At 37.4% G+C, this 27881-nt stretch overlaps 1 protein-coding gene across 1 annotated transcript in view; it reads right to left on the bottom strand.

Moving 5' to 3' along the window:
- Window positions 1–488: 488 nt before the first annotated feature.
- GTF2H1 (general transcription factor IIH subunit 1) overlaps window positions 489–27881 on the bottom strand; it is a 38057-nt gene continuing 10664 nt past the window's right edge. The window contains exons 3-15 of the mRNA XM_047070334.1: window positions 25446–25638; window positions 24505–24670; window positions 23025–23118; window positions 21431–21580; window positions 21218–21297; window positions 16804–16931; window positions 16607–16694; window positions 12349–12437; window positions 11849–11966; window positions 8244–8334; window positions 7659–7774; window positions 6284–6376; window positions 489–1479 (exon numbers count right to left, since the gene is read on the bottom strand). Coding sequence (XP_046926290.1) covers window positions 1393–1479; window positions 6284–6376; window positions 7659–7774; window positions 8244–8334; window positions 11849–11966; window positions 12349–12437; window positions 16607–16694; window positions 16804–16931; window positions 21218–21297; window positions 21431–21580; window positions 23025–23118; window positions 24505–24670; window positions 25446–25638 — 1493 coding nt within the window. The 3' untranslated portion in view covers window positions 489–1392. The remainder of the gene's footprint in view (window positions 1480–6283; window positions 6377–7658; window positions 7775–8243; window positions 8335–11848; window positions 11967–12348; window positions 12438–16606; window positions 16695–16803; window positions 16932–21217; window positions 21298–21430; window positions 21581–23024; window positions 23119–24504; window positions 24671–25445; window positions 25639–27881) is intronic.

The following is a 27881-nucleotide window of genomic DNA, read 5'->3' as shown; positions in this document are numbered from 1 at the left end:
AATAGTCAATGGTACTGTAATAAATGGTGACAGACGGTAGCTACACTTGTGGTGAACAAACAGCATAACACGTAGAGTTGCAGAATCCCTATACTATAAACCTGAAACTAATATAACATTGTAGGTCAACTACACTTCAATAAAAAAGTTTTTTTTTAAATAACAGAAGAAAAAAAATAAAACGAGCTTGTATAATGGCTTTAAGAGTAGCCCACCCACGTAAATATAACATGTGAGAAACCGTAAGATGTCTTAATAGTTAAAGGAGTATCTATAAAAAAGTTTTACTTTTTTCTGTAATTTTTAATACAAGACATCTAAAATCTAGATAAACAGTGAGTTGATCCTATTAGGAACAAAATATGGCATGATTCCAGAAACAAGAATGAAACTTTTTTTTTTCTTTTGCCATTTAGGCTTTTCAGTCACTATGCAATGATTATCGATTCGCCAAGGACAGTAACAGTCAGATACTCGAGAAAAGGAGATATGAGAAACATCTTTTATTTTTTCTAAAGAGGTGAAAATAAGTAAGATTTCTTATATTTCTCACTCATAAGATTTTTAAACTCTTAAAAATGCAATTTCCTCTTTTCAAAGCACATGCCATCTTAAAAAAAAATCTTAGCAATGTACATTTGCACTCAAAGAAAAACATGCAGCGCCATTGTCTTCTGACAAAAATCTGCATAAAAAATCCCACGCAACTTTCTGCAAATATGTTCCCTCTTAATCATTTAGGGACTCCAAACCACAAACATTCAGTGCAACATTTATTGTTTCTTATTTCCGTAGGAAACACAGGACCAATGATGTCTTCTGACTACAACTGTTTCCTGATGGTTGAGCAACAGTCTCCTGCTTTAAAGTACTCTCTTTAACTTGCTGATGTAAGGTACGACTAGAATTCAGTACAACTTGAGGATCCAAGTGGAGGATGGAGGAGAAATACTTAAGGTGTACCCTGTGCCATAAACTTAGGAAAAAAATTTACAAAGAAAAAAAAAAAACCTCAGATTTTATCAATGCACCCTTTTAAAAAGTTTTTTTTTTAATTTCTGAAAGCAGCTTAATGTGAATCAAAAGCAGTTCCTGAGTAACTGCAGTAAACAGTGTCTCTTTAAAATATATATATATGTATATATATATATATTTGCAACTTAGCTCATTTTGGTTCTGCCTTAATTTACCTCCCCAGCTTCGAGTTTAGTCACAGTTCCTTTCCTTTCAGTTCACAATGTGCAAGTACAACAGCATCAGCTCCGAGAGTTGGCATGGTGCAGATGTTTGTCACTGCTGTGTGATCATCGGCATGTCTCAGGCCAGGTTTCCAGAGTCACTGCAGGTCACAGTTCTCTTACTCTCACAAAACCTGTGAGAGTCACAGACACTTCACGTTTTCTTCATCAGACGCCGTGACTGCCACTTGTGGAGCTTGTTGTAGGCTGTCTGAAGCATCTCCTCTATGTGACTTACCAACTGAAAAACACAGCAAGAAACTTCAGCAATAACTGGGCAAAGGCTGGGGAAGTTAATGCTTCCGATCCAGATCTGGCACATACTTCAGTGTAGTTTCTATGCTCATTTGTATTACCCCAATGAGGCAAAGGGCAAGCCCTCTGTGAAGGTATTACCAGAGCCGTTTTGTATAAAAGGGAACAGATGGTGGGAGAGGCTGGAAATTCACCTGCTCTATCTGGGTTGTAGTGTCTGCCCTGCCATTAAGCAGCTAAAGGACAACATGAAAGTTGAACCTGCCTGGAAAGTCTATAAAAATAATTTACTTTACTGGATGGGCATACTGGTTCCATAGTGCCAATTAGAAGAGATGAATGGCAAGCCCTCCTGGAAGACTGTACAGGTATATCTTGTTTTACTGTGCAAAGTTTTATTATGCTTCTCAGGAATGGTTTTTTTTTTTTTTTCCTCTCTCCAACAAATTGAAAGTTTGTGGCAACACTGCATCAAGCAAGTCTCTCAGCACCGTTTTACCAACAGCATTTGCTCACTTTGTGTCTCTGTGCCAGGTCACATTTTGGTAATTCTTGCAATATTTCAAACTTTTTCATTATTATTATGTTGTTACCCTAATCTGTGACTAGTGTGACTTTGATGTTTTTGCAATTGTTTTTGGGCTCCACGAACCATGCCTGTAAGATGGTGAACTTAATAAATGTTGTGTGTATTCTGACTGCTCCACTGACCAGCCATTCCCCTCTCTCTCTTTCCTCAAGACTCCTTATTCCCTGGGACACAACAATATTGAAATCAGGCCAATGAATAATCCTACAGTAGCCTCTACATATTCAACTGAAAGGAAGAGTCACATGTTTCTCACTTTAAATCAGAAGCTAGAAATGATTAAGCTTAGTGAGGAAGGTGTGTTGAAAGCTGAGACGGGCTGAAAGCAAAGACTCCTGTGCCAGTTAGCCAAGCTGTGAATGCAAAAGAAAAGTTCTTGAAAAACATTAAGTGTTATTCCAGTGAACACATGATATGAAAAGAAAGCCATACAGTCTTATAGCTGATATGGAGAAAGTTTTAGTGGTCTGGATAAAAACTCCAACCAGCCACAACATGCCCTTTAGCCAAAGCCTAATCCAGAGCAATGCCCTAACTCTGTTCAAGGCTGAGAGAGGTGAGGAAGCTGCAGAAGAGAAGTCTGAAGCAGCAGAAGCTGGTTCCTGAGGTTTAAGGAAAGAAGACAACTCTGTAACAGACAAAAAAGTACAAGGTGAAGCAGCAAGTGCTGATGTAGAAACTGTAGTGCGTTATCCAGAAGACCTGGCTAAGATAATTAATGAAGGTAGCTACATTAAACAACAGATTTTCAACACAGACAAAACAGCCTTCTATTGGAAGAGGCCATCTAGGACTTTCATAGTTAGAGAGGAGAAGTCAATACTTGGTTTCAAAACTCCAAAGAACAGGCTGATTCTCTTACCAGGAGCTGATGCAGTTGGTGACTTTAAGTTTTAGCCAATGCTCATTTAACATTCTGATTATCCTTGGGCCCTTAAAAATTATGCTGTATCCCCTCTGCCTGTGCTCTATGAATGGAACAACAAAGCCTAGATGACAGCACATCTATTTATAACACGGTTTAGTGAATATTTACGGTCACTGTTGAGATCTCAGAAAAAGATTCCTTTCAAAATATTACTGGTCATTGACAATGCACCTGGCTACCCAAGAGCTCTGATGGAGACATGATGAACATTGTTTTTATGCCTGCTAACCCAACATTCATTCTGTAACCCATGAGTCAAGGAGTAATTTTGACTTTTAAGTCTTATTATTTAAGAAATACAATTCCTAAGGCTATAACTGCCATAGACAGTGATTCCTCTGATGGATCTGGGCGAAGTAAACTAAACACCTTCTGGAAAGGATTCACCATTCTAGATACCATTAAGAATATTTGTGACTCAGGGGGCGCCTGGGTGGCTCAGTCGGTTGAGTGTCCGACTTCGTCTCAGGTCATGATCTCACAGCTTATGAGTTCGAGCCCCACGTCAGGCTCTGTGCTGACAGCTCAGAGCCTGGAGCCTGCTTCTGCTTCTGTGTCTCCCTCTCTCTCTGCCCTTAACCCATTGGCATTCTGTCTCTCTCAAAAATAATAATTTTTAAAAAATTAAAAAAAAAAAAGAATATTTGTGACTCAGGACGCCCAGGTGGCTCAGTTAAGTGTCCGACTTCAGCTCAGATCATAATCTTGCGGTTTGTGATTTTGAGCCCCACTTCGGGCTCTGTACTGACAGCTCAGAGCCTGGAGCCTGCTTCGTATTCTGTGTCTCCCTCTTTCTCTCCTCCTCCTCCCCCCCTCTCAAAAATAAACAAACATTAAAAAAAAATTAAGAATATTTGTGACTCATGGAAAGAGGTCAAAGTATCAATATTAACAGCAATTTGGAAGAAGCTGATTCCAACCCTTATGGATAACTGTGAATGGTTCAAGACTTCAGTGGAGGAAGTAACTGCAAGCTGGCGGAAAAAGCAAGAGAACTAGAAATAAAAGTAGAGTCTGAGGACATGACTGAATTGCTGCCATCTCATGACAAAACCTGAACAGATGAGGAGTGGCTTCTTTTTTTTTTTTTTTTAATGTTTATTTTTGAGAGACAGAGAGAGAGAGAGCAAGCGGGGGAGGGGCAGAGAGAGAGGGAGACACAGAATCCGAAGCAGGCTCCAGGCCCTGAGCTGTCAGCACAGGGCCCAACGCAGGGCTCAAACTCACGAACTGTGAGATCATGACCTGAGTTGAAGTCGGATGCTTAACCGACTGAGCCACCCAGGAACCCCAGGAGTTGCTTCTTAGGGCTGAACAAAGAAAGTAGTCTTTTGAGATGGAATCTACTCCTGGTTGAGGATGCAGTGAAGACTGTAGAAGCGACAACAGAGGATTTACAATATTACGTAAACTTAGTTGATAAAGCAGCAAGCAGGGTTTGGGAGGGCTGACTCTGAATTTTGAAAGAAGTTCTACTGTAGGTGAAATGCTGTCAAATAGCATCGCATGTTACCCAGAAATCATTTGCAAAAGAAGTGTCAATCGCTGTGGCAAACTTCACTGTTGTCTTATTATTTTTTTTAAATGTTTATTTTGAAAGAGAGAGACAGAGTACAAGCAGGGGAGGGGCACAGAGAGAGGGAGACACAGAATCTGAAGCAGGCTCCAGGCTCTGAGCTGTCAGCACAGAGCCTGAAGTGGGACTCGAACTCACGAACCGTAAGATCATGTCCTGAGCCGAAGTCAGACACTCAACCAACTGAACCACCCAGGCACCCCTAAGGTTGTCTTATTTCAAGAAATTTCCACGGCCACCCCAACCTTCAGCAACCACCACCTGATCAGTCAGCAGCCACCAACAGAGAGGTAAGGTGGATAGCAATTTTAGCAATAAAGTATTTTCTTATTAAGGTATGCACAGTGTTTTTTTTTTTTTACATGCAATGCTGTTGCACATTTAACAGACTGCAGTACAGTGTAACCTAACTTGTACATGCACTAGGAAACAGAAAAATTCATTTGACTCACTTTACTTCAGTGGTGTGGAAACAAACCTGCAGTATTCTCCAAGTTAATGCCTGCACGTGGCCTCAGAATCCTTTTTACCATAGTGCTCCAGGCAGTTACAATCAAGAAAACACATGAACTGAAACCTATGTGTCACTCTTGCTCTGCTGTTGGGAAGATACTCCAAGTTTCTTTTCTGATTGTAAGTACTACTGTTATATTTTGAGAAAAATCACTGAGGACATTAGGGAATAAATACTTACTAAAAACCTTACTGATGAAGAATTTTTCAGCTTTCAATGATAAAACTCCCTCTTTTGATTGTGCTACTTACTCAAATACTAAATCCTGAATTTGTATATACTCTTCTTGCCCAGTCATCTCAGAGAGGACTGCATAACAAATGAAAAACCATCTCGTGTGGTTGCTGTAGCCTTGCATTCAAAAAAATGTTAAAAAACCTGGGCACCAAGTGACACTCTGCACTCACTACCTCACCCACAGCCCTGCCCTGCTGTAAGCCATCAGGGAAGGCGAAGGCAGACCATAAGGCAGCAACTGTACAGTTTACTGTTACAGAGTAGCAAGTCTGCCTTTCTTTGCAGGGTTGGGTTTGTGTTTGCTAGTCAGGTTTTCTAAATAATTATTTTTTTAGGAACATACACACAGGTTGTAAATCTATAAAGCAAAACACGGAGATGATTGGAGCACTTGGCTGGCTCAGTGGGTAGAACAGGCAACTCGATCTTGGGGTTGTTGAGTTTGAGCCCCATGCTGGGAGTTTACTTAAAAAAGAGAAAAACAAAAACCATGGAGATGATTATGATAAATTCCTGATTAGTTGTGGTCCTGAGAGTGCGAAGGAGGGGTAGGCAACTGGACAGGGAATACCTATGGGTACCGGTTTTGTTCCATTTCTTATGATTTGTTGGTAGATACTCGTTTCATTGTTTTAAAAAGTGTAAGTATTTTATACACTCTTCTGAATATATGATGCATTTTACAATTAAAAAACAGTCCTGTGAGAGGTGCTTGGCTGGCTCAGTTGGAAGAGCACGCCCCTCTTGATCTTGGGGTCATGAGTTTGAGCCCTATGTTGGGTGTAGAGATTGCTAAAAAAAATAAAATAAACTTAAAAACAATAATACTGAGTAACAGAAAAAAAATAAGAGCCAATGTATCTACTCATTTACATGAAAACAAAGTTAATTTCATCATTTTGCTACACAGAGAATGAGAATCAGGCCAATCAGATTGTTGCCTTACGTTTGTGCTTAAATACTGTCTCCGAATTTTTTCTTGGAATGGGCAGAGCTTTGTAACTTGAAATCGTTCCAAATTACTTTTCATTTTCACTACCTAAAAAAAGATGAGAGAAATTAATAAAATACAGAGAAATCTCAAAGAACTTTTAAGAAGCAAGAGAAAAAGATACATAAGAAGGTTACTTTTTTTTTTTTTAATACATTAATTGGCTTCAGGCAGAGAAGCAGTATCTACCACCCCTCAGAGATAATTAACACTTTGGTTCATAATTCATATCCCTCTCGATATTTTTTTGTATATGTGTATAAATGCATTTATTATACTGTTTTAAAAATTCACTTGGTTTAACGTGAACATCTTTCAATCATTAAATACTCATCTAAGTCACTGTTTAAAATGGATGCATTGTATTCAGTGTACGGGCATACCAAATGCTTCTTTAACCAAGCCCCTTCTGGTCAAGAGTCAGGCCAGTTCCACATCTTTCGGAGACAGTGGCAGAGGAACATCTCTACTGCTAAATATTTATAAATATTCTTAATTACTTCCTTAGGTTAAATTTCTGAGTGTTGAATTTCTGGGTCAAACTTTTTTTTTAAAAGGTAGTATGAATAATAAAAGAAAGAACTCTTGGCAACTCAGCCATCACTGATCACTTAAAATTTTTTCTTTTAAAAATCATTGATAAAAATAAATAAATAAATAAATAAAATAAATAATTGATTAAAAAAATGCTCTTTTGCTGTAGCGTTAAAGATGAACTTATTTGAATACTAGTGAGTATGAAAATTTCCTCTTAGGTTTCCTGAACCACCCGCATTCTTTAGTGAGGGGCCTGTTAAAAGTCTCTTGCCTATTATTTTTAATGGGGTATTTACCGTTCTCTTAAGAAATGTTTATAAGAGTAATCTATATAGTTAAGCTATTACTATTAAAGCTGTAAATATTTTCCCATGTATCAGCTGTCCTTTAATTGATTTAAAAGAGTTTCAGTGTTAAACAGCTAGTGCTATATTTGTTGTCAATATAAGTTTGAATTTAATTACCTCTAAAAAATATACCAAATAAATAATTTTACTGATGTGATTTGTTTTGGATCTGTGTTCTTCAATTACTCCCAGTGGCTTAGAGGTAGACACAAGTTTTAAGACATACAATCATAAGTTATAGAACTGGCCTGTATCTCAAATTTCTTCATCTATAAAATGGGTTTTAATACCTACCTCCATCAGGATGCTGAAGGCTTAAATTAACGTATGCAAGTGCTTATCCCAGTGTCTAGCACATGGTAAACAATACAATTTTCCAATTTCAAAACAGTATCTCGCTAAGTCACACTACCACTGAGCTGGCTGTGTTTGGAATTAATTCTGACCTTTTCTTCTAGGAATGGTGTATTAACGGGAAAGCAGGACCAGAAGTGCCGTAGAAGTTCCCCAACAGCCACATACAGGTGTTTCAACTCAGACTGAATATCATTTGGCACCATCTCTGTAGAAAAAACAAGAGGTCTATAGGATAAAGGTTATTTTTACATATGTATAGCTTCTGAAAGAATGACCACTCATAGAATAAATCTGAACGTGTGTTCTCGGCCAATGCCAAACCAGGATGTGCTATTCTGAGATAAGTTACCGATTTTGTGGCTAACAGATCCCAGAGTTTAAATTCCCTTGGATTTTGGAGCAATTTTCAGATTTCCCTTTATTCTAAGAGGTGTAAAGTAAAAAAGAAGGCTTTTGGTATGCTATAGGGAGACTAGCAATGCACCACTCTTTGTACTATTAAGACAATTACAAAACTTAAGCTCTTGTCTAAATAGATCTCAGGATCTATATGCACAAAAACAAAAATTTCAGAAAGCTCCAAACAAAAACCAATGTAACTTTAGCATTCCTCTCAAGCTGCTCTTTAGAGCTCATTTAAGTAAAGGGGCAGCAACAGAAAGCCCAGCACATACGGTTTATGGCTTGCTGTGTCCCTCCCTGCATAAGTGCTCCTCCAGGTGACAGTGTTGTGATAGTACTGCTGGCAGCACTACTTGAGAGAACCTGCAAGAAGCGAAGACACAGAAAGTGATTTCCTCTTCCTGTCATCTTTCTTACCTAACATTCAGTTTTACAGCAAAATGGTCAGTGCATCTTTACTCCTGCATAAACACATAATCTACAGCAACTAGAGTGAACTACTTTGTGTGAGGCCAGAAACACAGTGTGCATAGAAACAGAATACCTACCAGTCTTCCAGTAATACCTGGCACATCTTTAGACCCCAAAAGTCACACTTTGGCCCTTCTTAAGTACCAACTCAACTTGTGAACTCTACAACTGAAGCTAAAACTGAGCTTAAGAAAACAACTAAAACAACATGTTAACGTGTATACTTACTGGCAGCTAGGGGGAAAAAAGAGAAAACTCAACAGAGCAGAAATATATCATTTGTAGTTTTCCAAGGAAGTGAATACTTAACCAAAAGGGGAAAAAACACACTCCCCACTGTATCAGTATCAACAGTTAGGAAAATAATTCACATATCTATTCAGTGAGTGCCTAACAAGTGCCAGGCACTGTGGTTATAGAGGAGCAAGTCATTTGTTGAATAGCTCAAGTGCAGGGTTACCCTCTCTAAGGCTTTTCAATGGAGTTTTTATTAAGTAGAAATCCATGGTATATGGACTGGGTGAAAACAAAATTTCAACTTGGTGTAAGAGTACAGGATATGACCACCACAAGTTAAGGGGACATGGGAGTTCATGTTATTCCTATTCACTTTTGTCAGAAATTTTATAATGCTTTGGAACTAGAAGCTTCTGTGATTGCTGAGCTGGCTGACTAGCCACGGGCCGTACTCAGGTATATACACCCAGACAATTGATTTCTTGGGCCTTCCTGACTCAATTCATGTGTCTCAGATATAAAATCATTTTTGGCATGCAGGGTGAGTATGGGGAAGAATTTAAGTATCTAGGATTGACCACAGCTTGAAAAAGTTAGGAGGATCTACTTAGGCCCAAGGGCCAGATGCTGGGTTACACTACAGATGAAAAAAAGGAGTCAAATGATCCCACAATTGTTATGTGTACATATATGAACATATATGTATTTCCTAGCTCTGTTCGCAGAGGGGACGATAAACCAGTAGCAAATGACACCCCAACAGCAACCAGTACACCACACCCAGATCTTGGTTTCTAAGTGTACCCAACATTAAAAAAGATTCTGTGGCTGGGGCAGGGCAAGCATAAGATGAACCTGGAACATCTATCTCATCGTTCCATAAAGTAAGGTACTCAAAAGGAGGTGCTCAAAAATTGATGAGGACATTGTCAGAAAGATATAGGAGCCAGTGTGAAGGGCGTGGGAAGGGTCTGATTGCAAAGAGGCACGGGTACATTTTTGGAGGTGACAAATTTTTTTAATTGTGTCAGTGGTTACACAACTGTGTTTATTAAAAGTTGCAGAAGAGACTAAAAAAGGTACATTTAACTATGTAAATTATACTTTAGTTTAACAAAAAGACAGCAACAGTTCATAACCCACAAAATAATGTAAAAACCCATGAGTCCATTCTGTTATAAATAAACACAGAAGGAAAGGGAAGCTCTTTGTCTTAGCAAAGTGTCAACTGACAAATGTAGAAGGGATGACGGAATTAGAAAATCACCACTTCACCACCACCACACAAGTAAGTGTTTTGGTAAGAATCATCAACGGATTCTAAAAAACTAGTGGGTAAAAGTTTGATAGGAAATAGAATATTTATATGGTCTTAAAATATCTCTCAAGATACTCATTACAGAGGGAAAATATTAACTTTTTGGTGGAAAACCAGATAGATACTACCCTACCCAAGTGATCAAAAGTTAGGACAAATTAAGTATGTGCCTCCTGATACGATACACTGAGGATGACACATCATTTCTGTGGTATTCTTGCCCAAAATGCTTAATGTGAATCTAGTCATGAGGAAACATTAGAGAAACTCAAAGTGAGGGTATTTTACAAAAGCTGGCTTTTATTCAAATATCAAGATCATGAAAAACAAAGAGAGATTGAAAAACGATACAATTTTACCTTATTTATTTATTTAATTTATTTTTAAAATGATACCATTTTAAAAGAGACTAAAAAACATGAGAACTAAATGCAACTCAATGAACTTGACTTGGATGCTGGACCAAGGAAAAAAAGTTTTCTTTTGCTCCAAGGGACACTGGTGGTACAACTGGTGAAATTTTTGTTAAGACTTATAGGCTGGATAATAATACTTTATCAATGTTAGGGGCACCTGGGTGGCTGAGTCGGTTAAGCGTCTGACTTCAGCTCAGGGCATCATCTCGTGACTTGGGAGTCTGAACCCCATGTCAGGCTCTCTGCTCTCAGCATGGAGCCTGCTTTGGATCCTCTGTCTCCCTCTCTCTATGCCCCTAACCTGCTTGCACTCTCTCAAAAATAAACAAACATTAAAAAAAAAATTCTTTATCAATGTTAACTTATCGTTTCTGTAATTGTACCATGTTATGTATGAGAATTGTACTGTGTTATTTATGAGAATGTCTTGTTTTAGGAAATACACACTGAAATATTTGAGTTTCTATCTCAAAACAGCCAGAAAACATTTTTTTGCAACTTTCTGTAAGTAAAAAAAATAAGTTCCAATATGTGGTAAGCACTACAAGACAGATGTGAACTCTGATTCAGAGTTTACAAAAATAGACAAAAGATGTGCCTCCCCCCCCCCACCTCCAAAACTTGTTGCTGGGCATGCTGAGGATTGCTTTACAGAGACAATGTAATTTGAGTTCAGTTTTGAATAATTATTATTAGGTCCTCAGGGTCAGGAAACAGGCTAAGAGAGAAAGTATGACTTTGTTTTCTAGGCAGTTTTGTGTGTTAGGCTGGAGAGAGGACTCTTGGTTGTGTGTGGAAAGGAATGGTGGAAATGCAGCTGGAGATGTGGGTTCGGGCCAGACGTAAAGATTCTGGCACCCCAGATGAGGCATTCAGACAGTAACTATAGCAACAAAAGGGGCCAGTAAAGGATTTAAGCTACAGGGTGATAAATTTGTTTTTAGAAAGAGAACTTGTAGTGGCATTGTGGAAAACTACTCAGGTTTGCTTTAACCAAGGTGATAGGAGTCAAGAAATAATGAAGAATGGACAGAACTTGCTGATCCATTTAAGTATGAATAAGAGCAGGGAAAAATAAAGACTAGATAATAAGATCTATTTTATATATTCTAGCTTAAGGTCATGCAAAATATTTAGACAGTGATGTCCACAAGTTTTCTGGAAATCTGGGCAATTTCCCCAGCAACACTATGTATACGGAAGGGAAAAAATTGGCACAAAACTCATTATCTTATTTTTCATTACCACCTTAACTTCAGATGCTTCTTGAATATGCCAAATACCTTTTTCTTCCTACCTCTTTTTTTCAATTTATTTAGTGGCAATATGTCTTTAAATGCAATTAAAACAGTTTATATAATTCAATGTGTTTGTCCTCATAAACTGAGGAAATAACTAAGGGAATTTTGGTTTTCAAACAGTGCAAGTCACCTACCTGAGTTAATTTGGGTGTATAAGCTTCCATTTCTTGCCTAATACTTTGAAAAGAATTAATAATGTCCTGACTTGTTGCATACTGTAGTGACTGGATTGGAGTTGGACCATGATAATACCTGAAGATTAGCAAGGAAGAAAGAAATGACTCATAACACAGAATAAAGGCACGTAACATTTGTCCTTCAAATATTTTAGCAGTCTCAATATAACATTATCCCCAAAGCAAAAAATAATATAAGCTAAATAGATTTCAATAAAGTAACTTAATTCCTATATGGGCAGTAAGCAAACAGTACAGAGAACACATTTTTATCTTGGCTTTGATCATTTAGCATCCTTTTCTGAAATGCACAAAGTAAATTCTCAAAGAAAAAGATAATATATTTTTATGGTAAAATGATTTAAAACTGGAGTGCTATACTTGCAGAATATACTCTGCAGTGACTTGTGTTATATAACTATTGTGTCTCAGGTTAATTTAATATTGACCAAACTTACCTATCTGACTTCTTGAGGTTTAGTGCAATTGTTTTTATGGAATTATTTTTTCCCAAGTCTTCATATTCAATGGACTCTTGTAACTTCGCCTATAATTATTAACACAGCACTTTATATGGAAACTTTTCCTTACTAGAGTAATGAACATGATTGAAAAAGTACAACTCTACAGACAGTAAAATATGAAGTCTTCCCACCATGAGCTTCAGTTCCTAGAGATAACTGCTCTACAATTGGTTGAACTCATTTTCTCACCAACCATTTACAGAATACCTGTTTTCCTACACTCTGACCATATTATTACTGAACCTTTAATTTTTAATAGTCTGGCAGATGAAAATGGTATCTTTTACTATTTTTCCACCACATAAGACTATTTTTTTTTTTCCTAAGTAGACCTCACACCCAGCACAGAGCCCAGTTCAGTGCCTGAATTCACGACCCTGAGATCAAGACCTGAGCGGAGGTCAAGAGTCGGACACTTAACCGATTGAGCCACCCAGGCGGCCAAAAGACTAATTTATTGTAAATGTTGTAAATACGTTTTCTTCCAATTGGGCGTTTTTTGGTTTTAACTATCCCTTTTTTGCTTATTCTTCTGTGGATTAATTTTCTCCTTAAATCTTTGATCCACTTAGAATTTATTTTGGAATAAGAAGTAAGGCAGGGAATCTGAGCTTCTTTTTACTAAATTATTAATCAGTCCTCTTAACACTCATTTGTAGAATAATCTGTCTTGTCCCATTAATTCTGAAATATCATGTTTATCATATATATATATTTAATTCTTCCATGTATTTGGGTTTACTTCTGTACTCTTTACTTTGTTTTACTCATCTTTCTCCTGTACTAGTAACAAACTGCTAAATTTCTACAGCCTACTTTATAAGACACGAGAAAGCAATCTACATGGACATTTGTGAAAATAATTCTGCAACATTTCAGCCTTTACACAGCAATGAAACCTTTCTTTTTTAGTTTTATTTTCTTAACGTTTATTCATTTTTGAGAGACAGAGAGGGACAGACTGTGAGTGGAGTAGGGGCAGAGAGAGAGAGGGAGACACAGAGACCAAAGCAGGCTCCAGGCTCTGAGCTGTCAGCACAGAGCCCAACACGGGGGCTTGAACTCACAAACTGTGAGATTGTGACCTGAGCTGAAGTCGGACACGCAACTGACTGAGCCATCCAGGTGCCCCTTTAACAATGAAACCTTCTGGTCAACCCTCACCTGTAGCTACCAGGACTAGGATCAAAACATTTAGGTTATTAAGTAACTCTCAGAAAGGATTTAAAAACTTAGTATTTTAAAGTGTCCCTATTTTGACAGTCTGAATAGTCCTCTTGTAGTTTAGGAACAAACCTGACGGTAGAATATTCAAAGTAACACATTCATCAGCCCCACTTTACCTGGACTCAGCCTAATTTTTTACTACTTTCTCAACTCTATACCCTTCAGCTAAATTCAAGGCATACCAATATCTTCATTACTTTCCATGTATGTCAAGCTCATTTCTACCCCTGCTGTTGCCTAAGTCATGTCCCTCCCTAACCTCCCATAACAACCCAAATCCTAAACCTCTGCTAAGGCCTCGTTAGGCATCATGACTCACACACCTAAATGAAAAATCTATAAAGTAAGGACTTTGTCTATTACTACTTCTGAATCTCTCATTCTTTAAGACCCTTTTGCAGAACATAGAGCAGACTATTTCAAACTATTGATTTGAAACAACAGAGTCAGTAATATTGAATATTGTGAAAATGCAACAAACCATGACTTTTGACAACTCTTTAATTACCAAGAATCAAATGTACTTAGTGCACAGTATTGCAAAGAGTGTCACTTCCTGTATTTCTCCTTAAAACTCCTCTCTATAACTTTCATTTTTTATTTTATTAACGTTTATTTACTTATTTGGAGAGAGAGCGCATGCATGCATGTGAGGGGGAGAGTGAGAGCGAGAGAATCCTAAGCAGACTTCCACAGTCAGTGTGGAGCCTAATGAGGGCTTGATCTCACTAATCGTGAGACTATGTGACCCGAGCCGAAATTAATAGTCACTCAACTGAGTTCAGTCAACTGACTGAGCCACCCAAGCGCCCCTGTAACTTTAATTTTCATTTCACTTTTCTTAGTCATTTATTTATGGCTTAAATAAGTATTTTTTAAAGGAGTACACCAAGTGATGATCACCAAGCATTGTATGTAAGTACTGAATCACTAAATTGTACACCTAAAACTAGTATTACATTGTATGTTAACTAACAGGAATTTAAATAAAAACTTGGGGCGCCAAGGTGGCTCAGTCGGTTAAGCATTCAACTTCAGTTCAGGTCATGATCTTGCAGTTCATGGGTTCAAGCCCTATGTAGGGCTCTGTTGACAGCTCAGAGCCTGGAGCCTGCTGCAGATTCTGTGTCTCCTTCTCTCTCACTCCTGCCCCGCTCATGCGCTGTCTCTCTCTCTCTCAAAAATAAATAAACATTTAAAAAAATAGTTAAAAACTTAAGAAAAAAAAATATTTTCTTGGGTTTGTTAATTTTAAAAGTGTATATGCCTGTAAAAACATATTAAGTTACTGAAACATGAACTCAAGTTAAAAATCACCCATAATCCCTTTATGGAACGATAACCCCTTAGCGTATATTTCTGAGGTCCTTTTTAAAAAGTTCTTAAAGTTTTTTTTTACATATGAAGTTGTGTCACACAGTCTGATCTGTGAACTTTTTATTTAATTCATTAATTTTTATTCTGGTTCCTATTGTAAATAACACTACTATACTTTTTTTTTCACATTTACTTTTATTTATTTTGAGAGACATACAGAGGAAGTGGGGGACGGGCAGAGAGAGAGGGAGACAAATCCTAAGCATACTCCACAGTGTCAGCACAGAGCCCGATGCAGGGCTTGAATTCACACAACGGGCGATCATGACCTGAATCAAAGTCAAGAGTCAGACGCTCGACCAACTGAGTCACCCAGGCAACCCACAATTACTATACCTTATTTTGAAATTGTTCTTTTGATTTCGTCTTCCCTATAGACACTGAACGCTGAGAATAAGAACTGTTAAATTCATTTTTGTTTCCCACCCCTTAGTATTTTAGGCAACTCAAAAATGGTTTCTTGGGTGCCTGGGTGGCTCAGTCAGTTGAGCCTCTGACTCTTGATTCTGGATCAGGTCATGATCTCATGGTTTGTGAGATCAAGCCCTACGTTTGGCTCTGCACTGAAAGCATGGAGCCTGCTTGGGATTCTCTCTCTCTCTCTGTCCCTCTCTCATGCATGTACGTACTCTCTCTCTCAAAACAAACAATTAAAAACATTGGTGTCTTTAATTTTTTATGAACTACGCTACTGTTATGGTAAATGTGAACTCCTTTCAATTCAGTAGGTCATGAATCCTTTTCAAGTTATTCATGGCCGCATCAATCTACATTGTTTGGACACACCACAGATATTATTAGGATATTTGCTATTTTCTCTATTATAGTACTGTAATGAATATTTATATCTAAATCTTTGCACATCTTTACCTTTTTAAATAAGTGTCCAAAATGAAATGCTGCCCCAAAATGGACAGGGCTATAAACCTTTAAAATTTTAATATATATTGCCTAATTGCCCTCTAAGAAAACTTTATCATATTCATTTTTTGTAATTGGGAAGGAACTTTAAAAAACTGAAAGAGTAGTTTGGCAAAGTTGCAAAGAAAGAAGAAATATGGAAGTAGACAATTGTGTCCTTATTCTCTCATAGCCCTAAATGATTTCTTCAATATCTAACGAGAACACATTTCTAGTTCTGAAATATATAAGCTCTTAATATATAAGAGCTTATGTATAAGAGCTTAATATTTAAGAGCTTAATATATAAGAGCTCTAGCTCTTAATATAAGGCCCAAACCCTATCTTCTAAAATCATATACACAACCTTTAGTTTTTATTCTTGTCATATTGCCTTTGTTGATACTCTTGCCCACAACACAAACTGTATGTGTAGATGTGAAGGAAAAAAAGAGAAGAAAGCCAATAAAAACAGTGAATAGACAGGAGTTCATGGAAAGGTGGCTGGCAAGTTAAAACCAAGAAAGTGTTCCTTTAAGTGTTCTATAACTTATGCCAAACACCTAATGTCTTGACCAGAAGAACTGAGTCATTTTAAATAATCAAGGATCAACATAAAGTACTAGTAAGTTATACAAGGTTTCTGGAGAAACCTGAGTTCTAAACGTTCCACACTTTTTACTCATACCCTTTTGACTGCTGGTTGGAAGCAATCTGCATCTCCAGAATTTCCATCAATGCTGCTGGGCTCACCATTTTGTTCATTTTGTGCTTCTCTTAAAACAAAGTGGGAAAAATGTTAAAAATCACAAGCAGAGCAACAATACAACTCCATCTGGCTATCTTGAAAAGTCCAGTTATTGAACCTTTGCATGTATACTTAACTGTTTCCTGAGACCTGCTGCCAGGACCATGGCACTGTGATGGTTAAACCTCTTGATGATGGCAGCATTACTATTCTCCTTTATGGATTTGGAATTAGAAGCAGATGGCACAGAAGAAATTCCATAGCCCTAAGAGAAATAATTTAGAGGATTAAAATTCAAAATAAAATTCTAGTTTTCTTATCCATCATGAGAGATACGTTAGCTGAAAAAATTGGATGATGGGACTTCATTAATTCTGAGAATTACTTAATTTTTACAGGTAAACATTTAAAAATAAGTTACAGATTAAAAATACAACATATTCCTTCTGGCTTCACAAAAATAATCTTAACCTTAAACCATGCATTTGTTATTAAGATTTTATTTTTTAAATTTTTTTTTTTTTCAACGTTTATTTATTTTTGCGACAGAGAGAGACAGAGCATGAATGGGGGAGGGGCAGAGAGAGAGGGAGACACAGAATCGGAAACAGGCTCCAAGCTCTGAGCCATCAGCCCAGAGCCCGACGCGGGGCTCGAACTCACGGACCGCGAGATCGTGACCTGGCTGAAGTCGGACGCTTAACCGACTGCGCCACCCAGGCGCCCCAAGATTTTATTTTTAAAAGTAATCTCTACACCCAATGTGGGGCTCAAAGTTGTTCACATCCTTTAGATCAAGAGTTGCATGCTCTACCGAGTCAGCCAGGTGCCTCGAAACATGCATTTTTTAAAGACCAGTTTTAGATATAGCTAGCAAAATATTAAATGAAGTAATAGAATATGGTAGGGGAAAAAAAAGCACGGACTTTGGAGTCAGATAGATATGTTTTCAAATTCTGGCTTTATAACTTTGCTAGTATTAGTGTAAGCAAGTCTAAGCTATGTAAAATGAGATACTGGAGAAATAGATATTTTCAAACATGTATTGAGTTTATGCTATGTGCTAGGCCCTACAGACAGAAACTTAATAAGATGTTGTGCCAAAGGAGCCAGTATAGTAGTTAGTGGGATGCTGTGTTGTAAGTGTACACGTAGTTACAACTTATATGATGTGCTGTAATAGAAGAAGTAGCCAATCCCACTGGAGGAGAGCAGAGGTAGATTCAAAAAAGCTTCAAGAAGCACCATAAGTTGAATAAGTGCTTGCAAGCCAGACATAGAGACAATGATATTTTAGGGAGAAAAATCTGCTTAAACAAAGGTACAGAAGCAACAGAATACATATTATGAGTTTTTTTCTGTATTGCTGTACACTTGGAATGAAGGGTGGGCCAGGGATTGGTGAGACATAAAACTAAAGATGTAAAAGAAAAATTACAAAAAGACTCATATACCATTCATTCATTTATCAAGTAATTACTGAGTGCCTAATACATGCCATGTATGGGTGACAAGCCAATACAACAAGAAGAGTCACCCTCTGACAAGATAAAAAGATCACTTTTGAAAATGACTGATGCTATGAAAAAAATAAAGAGGGGTGGCATGATATAGTGACTAGATGGAGAGGAGGAGCTACTTTAGATAGACAGGTTAGGGAAGGTCTCTCTTGAAGAAGTAGCATTTGAACAGATGTCTAAAAGAAGAGTAGAAGCTAGTTAGGTGGAAGAGCAGGGAGGAGAAACAGGAAGTGCAAAGACCCTGAGGTAGAAAAAGCTTGGAACAGACCTGAAAGAAGGTGTGGCCCAAAGTGAGGTAGAAGCAGACAGAGTCCAAGTCAAGAAGAGCCTTGTAGGAGTTTTGATTTTTATTTTAATTTCAATGAGAATCCATCAAAGAGTTTTACATAGGAAACTATTATGATCTGATTTATAACTCTTACTGCTAGGGGAGAATAAATTATAGGGAAAAACAGTGGAAATAGGAATACCAATTAGGAGGCTAACACAAGCAATCAAGACAAAAATGGTGGTAGCCTAATAGTGAGGGTGTAAGGGTACAGATGGACAGATGTAGACAAATCAGAGATGTTTTGTAGAGGACTTACTGATGAACTGAGTTTTGGAGGTGAAGGAAGGGAAGGAATCAAGGAGACTCCCAGGTTTTGGCTTGAGCAACTGTGTCTATAGCAATGTTTTGTTTTGTTTTTTTTTACTGAGATGGGAAAGACTCAGAAACAAACAGATATATGAGGAATAAAAGGTTCCAGTTTGGACATGCTATGCTGAGATGTCTGAAATATCTACGTGAAGATATCAAGTAAACAGGCAGATGTATGATTTTGGGAGTTCTGGGGTTAGAGAGACCACAGCTACCTGGGATTCATCATTTCATATTCATCATCATCAATATTAGTATTCAAAGCAATGGAATAAAGAGAATGTATTCAGAAGGTGGCCCAAGGCCATACCTAAGACAGTTGTAACACCTAGAGGATGAAAGAAAAAGGCACCAAAGGAAAAAGTAAATCAACCAAGATCTCTATTAAGGGGTTTGGTTATATATATGTTTACATATCCATACAATCAAATATTGTATAGCAGTAGAAACAGAAATTATAGTAACACCTATTATTTGTTGAGTACTCACTGTGTACCACACTCTTTTAACTCTTGTAGCAATCCCATAAAGTCCGCACTTTTTTTGTTTTGCATTTTTTCCAGAGATATAATTGACATGTAACATTTTAGAAGTTAAAGGTATAAATGTGTTGATTTGATACTTACGTGCTCCAACAAGATACCCTACAGCTAACTAACATCTCTATCATGTTACATAATTATCATTTTTTGTTTTGAGGTAAGGGCAATTAAGATGCAGCAACTCTGAAGTTTATAACACAGCACTGTTGACTCCACTGTGCATTAGATATCTAAAACTTATTTATCTACTAGTGACAAGCTGATACCCTTAAACAACATCTCAACTTTCCTACTCCCTACTAAGATCAGTACTATTAACCTCATTTTATAAGAAAACTGGGCTTGAGGGCAGGGGGAAGCACTAAAATCTTTTCCCCATATTAAGCTTCATTTTTTTCGGGCTGACTTCAGAGGGTCATATTTTAATGTGTTGAAATTCAGCAAGGAAGTGCCTGAATGTGGAGAATTACCAAGAAAACTAAATTTCATTAAGGAAATGACTTATCTGGGCACCGAGGGTTATTTTCTGTTAATTTATAATCTAGACTGTAGGTCAAAATTTTAACATTAGTTTCCTCACTTGGAGAGTACAAGAAAAATAAGATAGGAAGGTATAAGCATGTGTATACGGCCAGCAGAAGAGAAACCAAAAGAAAGGTAAGAAAATGAAAATATAAGTGTGAAGAGAATACCTGAGGAAGGCAGGTTCCTACCCTAGAAGATACAAACAGGAATGGAATTTGCCCTAATCAGAAGGGATCATATCTCTCTCCATGACTGGATAAATCTGTAAGTCTGGAGACACGATGCAGGGGTAGGTAGCTCACACTTGATGGTCTAGTTGTTGAAACATATTGGAGCTAGCATAGGGTAAGGGTCATGAGTGTGTTCAAGGTCTGCCAAATAGTGGGCTATGGAAAAATGCTTGTTATCTTTTCCTCATCTACTAATATTTATCCACATTTCTTTAGATTAATGTCAGCTAGAGCATAAAGCTGGACTCACAAATACATGTTAAGCCTTCACATTATTACCTAGAGAATTGCTATGTGGAAGCTAGAAAATTCTTTTATTTTTTATTTTTTTTAAGTTTACTTAATTTTGAGAGAGAGAGAGAGTACAAATGGGGGAGAGGCAGAGAGAGAGGGAGACACAGAATCTGAAGCAGGCTCCAGGCTCTGAGCTGCCAGAACACAGCCTGATGCGGGCTTGAACCCACAAACCATGAGATCATGACCTGAGCTGAAGTCCAACACTCAACCGACTAAAATTCTGTTACAAAAGTTTTAGCAACGCCTATAAGTTCAATTCTCCAAGGCAATTTTAATAGCAAACAGTGCTACTAAGAAGCACTTCTGATAAATCACTCCAAACAACAGTACTTCGTGTATTTTATTCTCAGAAGTGGAATATCTACACTGAAGGCAATTTTTAAACTAGTTGAAACTAGGAAGACTGTTTTTTCTCATAAATTCTTTTTTTAACTAAAATTTATGGGGCACCTGGGCGGCTCAGCCAGTTAAGCGTCTGACTTCGGCTCAGGTCATGATCTCACAGTTCGTGGGTTCGAGCCCTACATCGGGCTCTGTGCTGACAGTTCAGAGCCCGGAGCCTGCCTTGGATTCTGTGTCTCCCTCTCTCTCTGCTCCTACCTCATTCATGCTCTGTCTCTATCTCTAAAAAATAAACAAAAGTTTAAAAAAAAAATTAAAATTTGTTTGTTTTGTTTTTTAGTAGGCTCTATGCCCAATGTGGGGCTCAAATTCACAACCCCTAGATCAAGAGTTGCATGCTCTACCAACTGAGCCAGCCAGGCACCCCTCTCATAAATTCTTTTGGTACTGCTTACCTCATCTAATGGTTTATCTTCCAAAGCTGTCAAGTCAAGCAGTGGGTTTTTTACTCCTAGTGAAACCATGGTTTTTAACCCTACAAAATCAATGAAATAAAAGTTGGTCAAGTCTTACCTTTCTCAAAAATAAAAACAGTCATTAACAGCACTATAACTAGAGGACTAGAGAACAGCAAATGAAATTTTAGCATGTGAGGGATAAGCAGTTACCTTTTTCATCTATTTTGGCACATTCTGCAAATAGGTCTTTTGACCCTGTATTCAGCCGGTCCCTGTGAAAATAATGGGACTGAAAAAAACGTGTCCAAAATTCCTTTTCTGTCATGTTGTGGGGAACATTTTCTGCATATTTCATTTTTACTGTGGAAAAAAACCGTAATAGTTACATAGAGAATTTCCATTTCTTAAAACTTCTTAAATTAGTTGAAATACAGAATAGCAAAAACTAGATTACTAAACTGCTCAACTTTACATACCATATATAATAATCTAATTGTAAATTTGAAATATAACTTGAGAGACTAGGTGAGGCACTCACTACCTGTATAAATCTTAACCAATTACAAACAAAACCTTATTTTGCACCAAAAGAATTAATAAGTTTCAAAGTTTTAGTAGAAATACCAAGAATCAATACCCACTAGGACTATCAGTTCAGCACACCCCAGAAGCTCACAATCCAATGAGCAAAGAGGTTAAGAGCATGGTCTCTTGAGCCAGAGAGCCTGGGTTTGAAATTCTAGGTCTGCCACTTACTATCTATGTGACCTTGTGTAAATTACTTAATCTTTCTCCATCTCGGTTTCCTCATCTGTCCTATGAGGGTATTAAAACTGCCTACTTCATAGGGTTACTTGTGATGACTAAATGACTTAATATATATCAAGGCCTCGGAATGGTGTCTGGTATGTAATATGCACTATAGAATTATATTCTTATCAGAAAGATATAAAAATTACAACGTGATAACTTGTTGAGGCAGACACAAGCCCCTACAGAAGCAAAGGGGAGATGTATACCTGCCCAAAGAAGTCAGGATTTTATAGAGGTGGTAGTGAGGCAATACTTGTGTTGAATCCCATGGGGGAGTTATGTTACTGAAGGACTAACGGGGCACAGTGAGGAAGTGAGAAGAGAGAACAGCATATGCTTTGAGACAGAACTGTTTGCTCAGCAGAATGACTGAAGTGGTGGGGCTTGCAACCTCAGCTGCACACCTTCAATTAATAAAGCTGGGATCAAGTCATTTATACTTTTAAGATGGTTTCTGCAAGGGTAATGATTTGTGGGTTAGAAAGGTCACTTTGGAGGCAGCATGATGATGGATCTGAGTTAGCGTTGTAGAAACTATGTACTGATACCTCTGGAGCAGGCCATCTTGTGCAGGTTTGCTGAAGGGTAAATAGAGTTTAAGAACCACTGATGGAAGAATGGAAGAATCATCATACCAATGAACTGATGACAGCACGTTATATACTAAGTCCTTAATAACTACTATATGTCAGATGTTGGGTAAGTACTTCACGCTTATTTTATTGCACTTCATCAGGAATAAAGGTAATGCTTTCTTTTTTTTAAACTAACAACTTTGACTTTTAATAATGGAAACAATTTGCCATTCCAGAATCAACTGTAGGGAAGAAAAATCTCCCCTAAAACAATAAACTCAGTAAAATTGTAAGTACTGTAACTTTTTTACTTTGGCTATTTAAAATGTTCCCTTGCAATACTTGTTTTTCACTTAAGTATTATTACTGAATTCATCCAAATATTTCTACTATGTGGAAAGACTGATTCTTCTTACCTGCTGGGTAGGTCCTAAATATGGACTCAATGATATCAGAGGTTAAATTGTATCTCAGACCATTACATCCATCTGTTTGGGGCCGGACATCAGCCTAAAATACAGACCACACGTATATATTTACTAGAATATTGGGGGAAAACGTGTAAACATATAATAGACACTGGACAAAGGTGGAAAAATAGACTTTCTGAAAAACTAGAGAGACAGAAATACGTCCCTCACCTTTATTTTTGGCATAGAAATAGGGCTCAAGGAAGCCTGGCTTGGTTTTACATAGTCTTACTGATGTGAAATCGGTTTCCTTGAAAATTCAACATGGTCAAATAGGGATGTGTACGTGTGGCCAAAGGAAGATAGCTAGTGGAGCTTTAACATAACACTTGTACAGTTACCAAAACAACTATAAACCTTGGTTACTAAATAAATAAACAAATATTATCTGATTGGTTTCTTTCTTTTTTTTTACTATTTTATTTTTTATAATATGAAATTTATTGTCAAATTGGTTTCCATACAACACCCAGTGCTCATCCCAACAGGTGCCCTCCTTAATGTCCATCACTCACTTTCCCCTCCTTCCCACCCCCCCATCAACCCTCAGTGTATTCTCAGTTTTTTTAAGAGTCTCTTATGGTCTGACTGGTTTCTTTAGGAAAGGCCTCGTTCATTAAACTTACTACTAAGTGCCCAGAAAGATGCTAAACGTATAACTGGTACTCAAATTCTTGTTAAATGCATAAACACTGCTTTGGTTCCACCAAAGTATAGACTAAATGAATCCCATTTTCTAATTCCACAGGTAGGGTATTCTCAATCTTTCACTAAAATACATTTTACAAGTCTTACTTTTTCTGTCATACCATGGTCATTCCACATTTAACTGCATTTAATGTATATAGCAATCATAAAATAAAGTATCAGAAAGCCCTAACTTTAAAAGAATTTGGGGAAACAAGTATTAGTCCAATTGCTAAAAGATTCTCTTTTATTAACCTCCACTTAATTTCCAGCATATTAGGGTCAAGTCCAAAACCCAAAAAAAGTTAACTGGCAAGAAGAAGCATCTATTTAAAAAAAAATTTTTTTTAACGTTTATTCATTTTTGAGAGAGACAGAGTGTGAGTGGGAGAGGGGCAGAGAGAGAGAGGGAAGGAGATGCAGAACGCAAAGCAGGCTCCAGGCTCTGAACTGTCAGCATAGAGCTTGACGCAGGACTGGAACTCTTGAACCGCGAGATCATGAGCTGAGCCAAAGTCGGACGCTTAACCGACTGAGCCACCCAGGGGCCACAAGAAGCATCCATTTAAAAAAATACTGCATCTATTTTTAAAATACTTTAGAATACCATGGATACCAAAGTAACTATTGATTTGCTTTAAGGAAATGCTAAGTTTTACAAAAGAAATGGCATTGCTAACACATATATCAGAGTTTTCTTTTTTCTTTTTTCCTTCAGAAATCTAGAAGGGTCACATACCAGAAATGCTGCAGAAATGCCAACATCCTGCTTATGATTGGATGTAGAAGAACTCTCTGTCGCATTTATATTTAAACGATTGGCCCAGAATTCCTCAGCACTGATCACTTGACTCACAACAAGGTCTTTATAAAGCTGAAACAAAACAGGATCTTCTTGCAGCATTCTGGTGATAGAATATATTGAATATATTGAACTTCTAGAATAAAACACCATTTATGTTAACACTTTAAAAAGACTTAAAAAAAAAAAAAAGGACTTTAACAACACAAAACAGTGAGACCCACAACTTTCATTTTATGATGATGGAGCAGTAGAGGTCATTTAGTTCATCTCTTAATAATTCAAACTAAAAAAAAAACTTTTGGAGGAACAAATGAAGATAAATGGAAGTAAGTCTGAAGAAGCAAAGCCTAAATTCTCTGAGGGTTATTGGTGTTACTCATCTCAATATCCCAGTGATACAAAGGTCACTATGTCTGTATTTGTATTGTACTGTATTCTCTTTTATAAATAAAGATGAAAGGGAAAGAGAAAAGGTATGCTTGAGATTTTCTGGACACTAATTTTTCACGGTGATAAGCACTTGGAGACTTAAGCATGGATGGCCTGGAAAATACTGGCAATGGAGTAATTCACCTTATCAGAAATTCTCATTACTTTACACGCTTTCTCAACTTTTTTTACAGCGTGATTTTTCAGGTTTCTCATTCACAAACACATTCCTAATAGTTCAGTGTCTTCTCTGTGACGGAGAACTGGGAGAAGGAATTAAAGGACTTTGGCACCTCTGAATCTCAGTTCTGTTCCTCACCCGATTATTAGAGTTGAGGCAGTTAATTTAATGTAGCACAAGGGTTAAGACTTAACAGCTGTTACTCTACTAAGAGACTGGAGAGAATCTAGTGTCCCTTCAAAAGGCTATTCTTTTCCTCCTTCACCTGTTTTTCTCTTCCAGTTCTTTATTTGCTTTCCTCTTGAATTTGGGCAGCAGCTGCTGAAGAAGGTCTTTCACTGCATCTCGCTCTTTCACAGCTGTGCTTTCATTGGAAAAATGGAAGTTAGTTGTGTCCCCTGCATGCAACACCAGCTGAAGTTGAATTTTAGCTTTTCCTTCTGGACTAATTTTCTGGCCTAAAAAGAAACATGAGACAAATTAGATGAGGACACCCACATTGTGGAAATCGTCCTACAATACGCCACTTTTCCTCCCAAGAAGATTCAGAATTCCTTTGGGCTTTAGCTGCCCTGTTCCAATCTTAATGCTTTTGCAGAAATGAACTCTTCTCAAATAATCCCATATAATCAGAGCATAGTTTAACAAATTCACCGCTAACACTCTGCTTCCTTCTTCAGCACCCTCTTTGTGTGGCACTTCTCACCCACTGCTTCCATCGCCAGATATTAAAGGGCTTTTGTTTCCACTCAACTGGGGAAAATCTCCAAATAGCCAACTAGGAGTCCTGACCGTGAACAGCTACCTCCAATCATCGTTATCATAAATAAAAATGATTTGTCCTAATTCAAAAAGCTCCAAATCACAGCCCATGTCTTACTAACTGCAAAGAAGAATACATAATTTTACATTTGAGAGATCTGGTGTCATCACTTCAACCAAGTGATCAAACTTCATCTCATCCAGAGTCGGACAACCTGACACTACAGGCTTTCTCAGGGAATAGAATAGTAAGTAAAGACCACCACCTATGTGTTGTTCTTGCTGCAAATGTTTAACTTGAGTATAATCAAGCCTGTAAACTTTTCAGTTTACAAGAAACACAAGTATGCATGAAAATAATTTTCAAAAAACCTTGAGAGGATAAGCAGACATAATCAGAATGTATGATATTTGACAAGTCTATAAAGACTGAAGGTACTACAACTACATATGTGAACCCAGACTGGATAGGGTTTAAAAAAAAATCATTATTACAAAAGAACATTACTGGGACAACTGGGGATGTAACAATGTCCTGGATGTTTACTATTAAAATTTTCTCAGTGCGAAATATTACAAAGCAGAGTGTATGCACACATAAGTCAGATATATTGTATAGTATGCATTGTACCATTCTTAAAATTTTTCTGTAACTTTGAAAATTTTCATAATAAACAGATGTTGGGAACCTCAAAATACATCCACATTATAGACAACTTGTACTCTTAAAGAGTGGGCCTCATGTCAACAGTAGTCCTTGTCTTCCACAGAGGGAGAGGGATGGAGGGGTTCTGTCTCATGAAATGGGAGACTCATGACAGTGTGAACATGCTGCCTAGAGCTCATGGTCCAAACCACCTACTAATCCCTAAACAAACTTTTTCAATCAAGATGCTGCTTCCAGACCAACAGTCTAGATGAAATATCTAACTACCAAAAGCAGCAATACGGAGCAACGTAGGCCGTCAGCCAGCCTATTGTGGCTTTCCATTTCTCCAAAACAAACCATCACTCCTTTTTATGCATCTTTTCTCAGTGACTGCTGTAGCCTTGCTCTAGCTTGGCTCTTGCCTCTAAGAGGCCTATTTCTGAAGTTTTGTAATTAGCTAACCTAACTGCTGATTTTCACCTTAGTAATTTATTACTGATAATTTTCAATGGCTTCTTTCAGAAATGGGCTTTATTTCAAATATTCAACTTAAAATGAATACTGATCTGGTGCAGATCTAGATTTGAGTATGTGCTCTCCTTCCCAATAACAGAATTGTCAAGAAATAGGAGAAGGGTATATTCTTTATTGTACGTTGTGGGTATCACAATGAGTGCATGTTTTACAGAGCTACAGGACCAACTTCCTGTTGAAGAGAAATGCTAACAGAGCAAGTTCCTAATTTATGAGTCTCTTCTGGTACAAATGTTAGTTTGTAAGAGTACTATGAGGAACTTGTGAGTCACTTTTCCACAGAAACAAAGTTTTAAAAGGAGGTAATATTACCAGAATAGCGGACAAAAGACCAGACAGCTTAGGCAGTACTTAATTATGATGAATTTCAAACAGTATTTCCTTTTGAAAGTAAAAATTCTAAATTATTTCAGTGAAAATGGATGAAAATCTTGGTCATTTCCAGTAGCAAAGTTGAGGTAAGTCCTTAGGGCAACTGTTCACACACAAGGACATTTACAAATCTAGCACCTGCAAGGTGAAGAGTGTCTTATTTTTTGAGGTATCACATTCCTTGAAACCTACATAAGATTTTATCTTGGAGAAGAATTTTATATCCAAGAAAATAAATGAATCCATATTAAGGTCACAGTTCAGATATCACAATTTTTAAGGATACTGTGCTCTGTATTTCTCCTATCTATATCCAATAAAAAATTGAGTCTATCTTCTCAACAGACAATGGCCACATAACCAAAGATTAACTACACAACTTGC

The sequence above is a fragment of the Lynx rufus genome, unplaced genomic scaffold, assembly GCF_022079265.1.
Source record: "Lynx rufus isolate CCGP_SWC_20201006 ecotype Redwood Valley unplaced genomic scaffold, mLynRuf1.p SCAF_9, whole genome shotgun sequence".
In the NCBI taxonomy this organism is placed as follows: domain Eukaryota; kingdom Metazoa; phylum Chordata; class Mammalia; order Carnivora; family Felidae; genus Lynx; species Lynx rufus.
The sequence above is the reverse complement of the archived record's forward strand: the minus strand, read 5'-3'. Positions and strand labels throughout refer to the sequence as shown.